The sequence below is a fragment of the Gouania willdenowi genome, chromosome 10, assembly GCF_900634775.1.
Source record: "Gouania willdenowi chromosome 10, fGouWil2.1, whole genome shotgun sequence".
In the NCBI taxonomy this organism is placed as follows: domain Eukaryota; kingdom Metazoa; phylum Chordata; class Actinopteri; order Blenniiformes; family Gobiesocidae; genus Gouania; species Gouania willdenowi.
In genome coordinates, this window is record NC_041053.1 from 39,796,489 (window position 1) to 39,805,903 (window position 9,415).

The window sequence follows — 9,415 nt, forward strand, 5'->3', positions numbered from 1 at the left end:
ATATATATTCCCTTGGTTAAAAATGTTTGTAGAGATTTCTGTATATTCTAACATTTTCCTATGATTTAAAAAATTGATTGAGAAATGTTTCTGGGTACTAGTAGCTCCTTCAGTGTGCTGCCGTACCCCTCTGGGTATGTGTACCCCTGGTTGGGAACCACAGCTTGGGGTAATCTTTATTTCTATAGGTAGTTTTTAATCAACGTGATTCTAAACTTTTATTCTTAATCAGTAAAATGAATAAAGGTCAAAAGAAAGTAATGTTTGCTTTACATAACTCCGTTAACTAAGTTTTAAATTGAATTTAACTTAATTTGAATAGGTTTTTGTGATCTATTATTTATTACAGGTGGTTACAGGTGGTTTTTCAAAAATAGACGATTGTGAATGATATTTTTTTGGTGTACTGTGTGTCTTCTGTGACCTGAATGTGTTCTGCTCTAAGGTCTGTAGTAGATCAGCTCCTTCTGTTGTTTTTTAAATACAGTTCTCTGCATGTTGTTCAGTAGTGAGTGTGTAGTACATTAACTATTTGTGCACTGTATGTACATTTTAATATGATACGCTGTACTGTAAAAATGTTTAATTTAGATTTATGAAGAATCCTTCATGTACCTCATTATTGCAAACCAAAACACACACACACAAAAAAAAAAATGAATAAAACAATTGCCTTTTATGACATTTTTATTTGATTTTACAAAAGAAGTGAGAGACTCGTGACTGAGCTGGATGAAGGCTGCTCTGCAGTGATGGAGGAAACATTGTCCTGGTCTTTTTCCAAGTCTCTCTTTGTTTGTTGAGTTGATCTTCTTTTTAAAAACAAAATGAAAAAGAACACACTTTAAGAAACGTAAATATGAGTAAAGGACATCAAAATCAATCAATGGCAATTTTACAAATAAAAAATTACTTCCAAGTATAATAAAAATAATATATTGATAGGTTTACAGCTGAAAGACATTACACTGATAAAAAATCGACAATTAGACTTGGAGAAAGTCACGTTATCTAGATAATGAGGACGCAAAGCAGTCCTTTCCTCCTGAGTATGTTTGTGCTTCTAGACTGTTGCTTCTCCACATTGGTCTGTCTTTTCCTTTTGCTTTGCTATGTAACCGTTGTGCCTAACGCCGGGATGGAGACTTCTCCTGCTGGAACGTCCACCATTTTACCTTTGCTACCAAGGACGTGAGCATGCATAGACTAATTTTTTTTTTTTTTTTAATTTTACTTACTTTACAAGACAATCTTTGATGTTTACTTCATGCTGCCTCTTCTTCCCATATCTCTGTTTAACTTAAATCTCCTCAGTGGTTTTACCTGCTAGGAGAAAAAAAAAGATAAGTGTCATGACAACTATGTAGCATAACCTTTAGTTGAGGAATGTGCCAAAAATGACAGAAAAAAGTCTTACTTCAGTGTTCATGAGAGCTTCAGTAGGAATACGATTAGGATCACTACGATTTAGCTCACGGCTACCAGACAGAGGACGATTTCCAGGCCTGTCAGAAGGTGGGACTCTGTGGAAGTGAGGGTGACGAGGGGCTTGTGAGTGGGAGTTTGCTCCACTTTCCATCCCAGGGCCTTCAACTCTCCTCATCTTTCCCGGAGGTGGTCCGCGTGAAGTCCGACTTTCTTCTCTCATCCTCCTTCGGCTTTCAGCTGGGGATGGAGGACGGTGAACAAGTCGGAGGCCATTTTGGTTGGAGGGAGGCAGTGAATGAAAACCACCACCCTGTGGATCGTCTCTTCTAATCCGTGTGTGATGTCCATCATCAAGTGGGGGGTGTGGTGGACGGAGGCTGTGGGCGGCCTGTGGAGGGGCTTTCACTGGTGAATGTCTTGCACGAGAACTGTTGTTCTTTTCTTTTCTGGGTGTGGTTGAGTTTGGAGCATCTTCTGATCTTCTCATTTCATCACTTTTTAACTTCAAACCGTCCACCTCAGTTTTGGTCTTTTCTATGGAGGATTTCTCTGTCTTTGCTTTGTCAGACTGATCCTTTGATACACACTTAGTGGAGGTTTTGGCAGCTGTTGCAGAGCTTTTTGAAGGTGCAGCTTTAGAGGCAGCTGTGCTACCTGAAGCCTTTGATGCTGAGGAAGACTTTTTATTTTGTGAGGGCAATTCATCCATTGGTTCATCTCTGACTGGTGATGATTCTGGTTCATCGGCCTTTCTCTTTTTCCCCTTGTTGGTTTTTGGGATTTCATAGCTGGACTTGGTAGTAAATGAGGAAGAGGATGGAGGAGGAGGAGGCACAGATCTTCTGTCTGTCCTGTTGTCTCTTCGTCTCGCGTTCTCATGTACTGAATCATTTCTGGGTAAAGACGACATACGATCTCTTTCCTTATCCCTACTGCTGTGACCCGTGTGATACTTTGAGGGCTGTTGATTGTCATAATCGTTGAAGTACGTGCTGTCTGCATAGTTCTTCTCCCTCTGTCGATACCTTTCTCTGTCCCAGCGGTTTTGGCTTCCAGAACTCTGTCCTTTTCTTTCATATGGTGGCAGTTCTCGGGGAGGTGGCGTTCGTCCACCAGGGCTGCGGGCCCGATAGCCAACATGTGAGCGAGGCCGTGATCTAGATCTATAGGGTCCCTGATTAGCGAAGGAGGACTGCGGGAACCCAGAGCGCCGGTAGGCATAAGACCTTGAATGAGAGCCAGATCTTGGCCGTGAGCGTCGTTCATAACTGCGCCCATCGCGTCTGGAAAATGGGGAACGTGGGTCAGACTGACCGTCTTTGTGGCAGCCTTTTGTGACGTCATCAAGTTTGGAGGTAGCTCTGAAAAAAAAAAAAGATAAGGAATGTATCAACTATTTTTTATGCCCTGAACTTTTTCATATTGCATTAGTGAATTGAGTCAGAACCAGCAGTTAAAGCATTTTAAACAGAATATACCACTTTAATAAATCATTTTTGACCAATCACTGTCTGAATCCTCAACTACACCACTTTGTAGGTCATCATCTTTCATTCCTTCTGTTGTGCCACATTTACTGAGAAATATTACAGTAAGAGAACAGAAAAGCCACTTTGCACAGGGTCAAATATATGAGTGAGCAGGGCATTCATCAGGGTGAATTCTAGATCTTTAGCCATGCAGTTACAGCAGAAACCACAGTGGGATACAGCTGCGTTACATTTTTTAATGTCTTGTTTTGCAACAAGACAACATGAACAAAGCTTTTGAAGTGAATAAAAAGGCTAAAACTGTTTTTCTGCAAAGCAACTACAACTTGAGGGATGATTCTGCTCCTAACATTCAGTGGATTATCTGAGGCTTCCAAAACTAACAGGTTACTCACTTTTCCATCTGGAGGGGTAGTGGAAGACTGACAGACGGGGGCTGGGAACCAGGGCCCCCCCATGGAGGATTAAAAACTGGGTGTCCAGAAGCATAGACGGGCTGAGGCTGGTAACTAATTATGGGTGGCGGAATGAGGGCAGGGCCTGAGGTGTATGGTGGGAGGTATGGTTGTGGTGGGGGTCCGTAGGGGGCTGGGGACGGGTACACGGGAGGCGGAGCTGGGTGTTGCACCTGTGCACGCCTACGCACTGTGTATCCTGTCATATTCTCGAAGTCCGTCACAACCTGCATGAATCAACACAGATGCATTTTATTATATTGAAAACTGCAAAGTCAAGTAAATAACAATATGGGTAGTGTGTGTGCATCTCAGGTTTACCGTTTGGAGGACACGATTGACAATGACGCTATTAGGGGAAACATCAGACTGTTTACAGGTCAAACAGTCGTGATCCTCCGAGTCCAACAGGGCAGTTCGGATACCTTGAGACAAAACACACAAAATCAACTTACGCGTTAACACTATAACATGTTCACACGTTATTTAGCTCAAGGGTCAACTATGGAAATGTTATGCAGTTGGTGAGACGCAGATTTTTACTCACATTCCTCACAATAACTGGTTCCACAGCAGGGTACCAATACAGCATTGATCATCAGATCGTTGCAGATTGGACATCGAAGTTGATCTGGGATTAGTTCATATGCTTCACTGTAAAGACATACGTTTCATTATTTTAGCAACAAACATTTACATAAGTGAAATAAACATGGCAGTGGTACTTTAATGTGCCATTATATTCATTATTTCTGAAGCAGGTAATACATACTCGGCAGTCAGGATCGGCATGGCTCCTTTGGTGTCTGGCTCTACTTTCATTATAACGCTCTGAAGGATGCCCTTGCTGGTTTTCGCTGGCTTACGTTCCTTGTCCCGTTTCTGGGAATCCTGAGGAAAAAAATTAAATCATTTCTTTCTCCTATAAAAGATAAGTTTTTCAAAAAGCACTGAACAAATTATCACAGTTACTGGCTGGATTATTAAAGTTTCTAGCAGACATTGTTGGACAGACAGTTCCCCTCCACATCTGTGTCCAGTCCAACTCTTTTTGTCTTTGCAAAAACTTGAATGATCTTCTGCAGAGTAGTCCATTTTAACACAGGCACATTGAAGCAAGTAGTTTAAGATACAATTACCAATGGTTTTGTCTTGACAGATTTTTTAAAATAAAAAAACAAAAAGATTACAGGTGTACAGTGCTTAACAAATCTATTAGTCCAACTGTCAAAAAAGAGGCTTCAAGTGGACTTTTTGATTAACTTAACTCAACGTTTTACTGTTTGGAATGGAATATTTAAAATGATGTCTTGTTTTGTTTTGTTCAGGAATCCAAGTACCGGTACATCATTTAAACATCAAATAAATCTATTTTAGTTGTGCGTACAACAGGAAGAATTTTTTGAGAACACAAGATTTTAACAAAAAAATCTATAAATTCCATAAATATTGGTCCACCAAAGATGATTTTTGTTGTAACTCATGTTCAACAGTTTAATGGGAGTGTCCAATATTATTGTAAAGCACTGCACACAGTTAGGTAACAAAAAACAGTGATATTTACTTTTCTAAAGTTGGACTATACACACTGTAAGTTTCATCTCTTCTTGCTAGGCCATTAAATTAATTACAATTCTTCAGTTCTTTTACCTATCTAGTTTGATGCCAAAATATTTGAAAAATTAAAGCAGCTTTTGGCATGTTTGTGTGGATCGCTAAATAGTTTTACATGATGTGCAGAGTTTTAAAAGTCTTTTTTTTTTTAATGCCAAAAGAGTCTTTTTGAAGCAAATCAGGAAAAAATAAATAAATAAATAAATAATAATAATAATAATAATAATAATAATAATGGGTTGGATTCATATAGGAGTGTTTTAAAAGTCTTTTTTTTAGATGCCATAAGTCTTTTTGAAGCAAATCAGGAATAATAATATTATTAATAATAATATTATTATTAATAATACTAATAATAATAATAATAATAATAATAATAATTAATAGTTCTCATTTCCTAGGCCACAGAATAAATGGTTTACCATTACTTTTCAAACACAATTAGCAGCCGAAATAATGATAAACCACTTTTAATTGGAATACCTGATAACGATAAAAGTCCAATTAAAAACATCAGGTAGCTAACCTAGAATAGCATTTAGTCAACAACACACAGAACCTGGACACTAAACAAACAAAAAATATCAAACTTGATGTGTGTGAACAGGATGTTCTGTAAAATTGCTCAAGAAGCAGGAAAGAGGATGAGATAATAGAATGGATGAAGTGAGATTGTTTTACTTACGGGTTTGATTGATTCCAACACAGATGCTTCAGAACAATGTCTGCAGAAACAAAAGAACACATCGATGCAATCAGACAACTTCATGATTCTCCACTAATTACTGATAGAATGTTCTTGAATTTGTGGTCATTTCTGAAACATTGACATGTGATTTGTGGGAACTTTATCATTATTTTGTATGAAAGATGTCAGGTTTTTTGAAAAAAGGTGTGCACAATCACTAGACAAAGAACAACATAAGAAAAGTTATAAACCTATGTCATGTTTGGGAGCAGCATTTTTTTTTTAAATCACAAGAAATTAAAATGAATTACATCTGAAATTTCTATATTTAATCTTTTGATGTACAAATAATATACTTACAGAGTTAACATCTTGCAACCTGGTTTCACTGCACCGATCGGCTTACGACGGACGATGACAGATGAGAGCTTTGGGATTTGAACTTTATCATTTGTGTATTCTGTAAAAAAGAAAACATTACAAAACACACAAAAATATTTAGCCTTGACATTTTATCAGTTTAGGAAGCTTATAGAAATAATTACACTGCATGTTTACACAGTGAGAAAAGCTGAAAACACTGATGATGCTATAATCAGAACGTTCTTACTTTGTGTTTTTGACTTGTTTTGTGACATTCCTTTTATTTTATGTGTTGTTTTTGTTTACACATGTTCATAAATAAATCAATCCAGAGTCTGTTGTGTGTCAGGGAGTTGGGCTGACAAAAAGTTTCACTTTCACTGCCCATACTCCACCTTTAAAAATATTTCTATTTCCATAATGCCAGCATTTTTCATACAAATACGGCTCATAAACAGATAATAATACATGCATTGCATACTTTTTTATTTTGCTGACATTTTATTTCACAAATTTTTTTTTTGCAAAATACCACACACTGAAAATTGATGTCAACTGATATATTTGCCTGTTATACATTGTGTGTCCCATCAATACCAATAGCAGACCATGTGGTAAGACAATCAATGTGTAGTCAGATTACATTTCATCATATTTTAAAATCCTTAGATTAAAAAACAAAAGTAATTTCAGTTTAGAGCCTACATACTAATGTGTAAAGATGAAATTGTTCATACATTGCTTTAATTTTTAATTTCAAGATATTTCTGAAATTAAATCTGACGCACATTCCAAGTTCATAAAACAAAGCATTGCATAGCAAGGGTTAGGGTTACGTACTTTCTCGAGTCTTCTCATTGGAGATCTGTAGTTCACAGGTTGTGGCCTTCAGGTTCTCCTGAGCCATGATCCGTTTCTTGAGCTCAGTGAGGCTGATGTGCAACCCATTGAAAGTGATAGTTTTTTGTTCCATTTTGGAAACAAACTTATAGTGAATGTAGGACATTTTTACACGTCTTTACACTTTCACTTGAAGTTTATAAACCTTATATATTTGCTGACTACAAAGTGGGAAATAGAGTCCTTGATTTGTTCAGATTAAAATAACTGTAGAGAAAGGCCAGATCACCGTTGAGTGGTACCTCGTACTCCTTCAGTTCGTCTGCAAACAAACACAGAACACACCAGTATGTCAGCACATCAAGGAAAGTGCGTACAGCTCCATTAGGTACAAGCTGTACAAAATCAATGGTCCGTAGTGTCCGTGACGGAGAGCCCAGACCGCCGTCCTGCGAGCCGCCCGTGTGGCAGTGAACAGCGGCCCCGGCCTTCCGTGACACTTAGTCCCACAGACAGTGACTGTAGTTCAGATAATGAACCACAAAACGTCAACAGAGCTATTTCAAATAACTACAGAGTCCGTGACCACCATTACACCCCGAAAACTGGCAAACTAAAGCAAAAGTTAGTACGCTACACCTGGAGGCCTAACAATGCTAAGCTAATGGCGTTAGCCAGGTAACCGTTAAATGTACCACACGATCCACAAGTCACGTAATGGAGTAACAATCCTCTTCAATGCACAATTATGAACATCCAGGACAAAATAGAAGCTATATTTCCAAATGAATCTTCAGTTTTAATCTGTTCTGACAAAAATCACTGACAAGACGGAGAAAGTGGGGTCATCAAATGACTCTGGCACTATAATTCACTTAGTAATATCACTAAATGAGTCGTTAAATTTTACAATATTACAAAACTATGGGGTGCCAAGTGTAAAAATTTAGTATAAAAGTTGTTGCTAATGCATTTTCATTATTTATCTCACTTTTCTCATATTTAACACATTTTCCTACATTTAACACAACATTTAACCACATATATAAAGATAAAAAAAAGCATTAAATCTAAATATTTAAATCTAAATGGTATGTTATATCTAAAAGTTAAATATATATCTAAATATTTAATCTATATGTATATATATATAACATTTAGACTTAAATGAGGAAGTTCAACCTGCCCCAGGAGCTGCTGATAATGTTCTACACCTCCATCATTCAGTCTGTTCTGTGCACCTCCATCACTGTCTGGTTTGGATCTTCAACCAAACTAGACAGACACAGACTACAAAGGATAGTCAGGACTGCAGAAAAGATCATTGGTGTTGATCTGCCCTCCATCCAAGACTTATACCTGTCCAGGGTCAGGAAACGGGCAGGTAGCATCACTGCAGACCCCTCTCACCCTGCACACAATCTGTTTAAACTCCTCCCCTCTGGCAGACGCTACAGATCACTGTACGCCAAAACAACCCGCCATAAAAACAGTTTCTTCCCCCAGGCTGTCACTCTGATCAACACTAAACAGTCAAAGAGTGTCAGTCCTGTTTCTGTGAAAAAACCCTGGAACCAAACATAACAACCCTGGATCAATCTGACACTGAGAATGTTCATGTACATACCTTTAATTTAAATGTTCTCCTGCACTACTTATCAATGCTCTACTGCACTATTTTCCTTTTATTATTATTATATTTTATTATTATCTTTCTTTTCTATTATCTTTTTTCGTTCTTTTTATCTTATTTTTTTAACTTTTATTTTGTATTTGTTTATTTTTTTTATACTATTATTATTATTATTATTATTATTATTATTATTATTATTATCATCTTGTTATTTGCACATTCTAGTCTAACTACTGTTTATATTTATACTTATGTTTATACTTATTATCATCTCTTCTAGTTGATTGTTTATTATTGAATGTTTCACTATTGGAGAGAGCACAGTTGACCGAGTCAAATTCCTCGTGTGTACAACATACACTTGGCCAATAAAGATGATTCTGATTCTGATTCTGATTCTGATTCTGATTTAGTCTAGATTTAAAATTTACATATAACATAACTTTTAGATCTAGATTAAATATTTAGATATAGATTTAACATTAAGATATAACATATACCATTTAGATTTAGATTTAAATATTTAGATTTAATGCTTTATGTGGTTAAATGTTGTGTTAAATGTAGGAAAATGTGCTAAATATGAGAAAAATGTGTTAGCTATAACTTTTATACTAAATACTTGGCACCCCATAATAAACAAGCAGTATTTACTTTTTTTTTAATTTACTAACTTCATTAAATATTTTAACAGAGTTAGTCGTTAAAGTTTATAATATTACAAGAACTCACCTTAGTTCAGAAATGAGGACACCTGTTGGTCTATATTTGCAGTGTTTAAAGGATTTTATAACCAATAAAGTTGTTTATCAGATCCATCCAAGCAGTAACTGATAGATTTTTCGATTCAAAACGTTTCTTTTATCTTTACCTGCGTTGTCCGGACTACGACCTTGACAACGCG

At 36.8% G+C, this 9,415-nt stretch overlaps 1 protein-coding gene across 2 annotated transcripts; it reads right to left on the reverse strand.

Annotated features, from left to right (window-relative positions):
- Positions 1–737: 737 nt before the first annotated feature.
- LOC114471462 (E3 ubiquitin-protein ligase RBBP6-like) lies at positions 738–9,335 on the reverse strand. Of its 2 annotated transcripts, none has more exons than XM_028460293.1 (11): positions 9,244–9,335; positions 6,879–7,200; positions 6,036–6,135; positions 5,673–5,712; positions 4,146–4,264; positions 3,921–4,027; positions 3,695–3,798; positions 3,314–3,600; positions 1,418–2,789; positions 1,239–1,323; positions 738–812 (listed from the first exon to the last, which is right to left on the reverse strand). In XM_028460293.1, exons 2-10 carry the CDS (start codon positions 7,042–7,044, stop codon positions 1,261–1,263), a joined length of 2,358 nt encoding a protein of 785 aa, XP_028316094.1. In that variant the 5' UTR covers positions 7,045–7,200; positions 9,244–9,335; the 3' UTR covers positions 738–812; positions 1,239–1,260. The 2 variants fall into 2 exon arrangements, with proteins under 2 accessions (XP_028316094.1, XP_028316093.1); XM_028460292.1 differs by having other exon boundaries at positions 1,239–1,326.
- Positions 9,336–9,415: the final 80 nt, after the last annotated feature.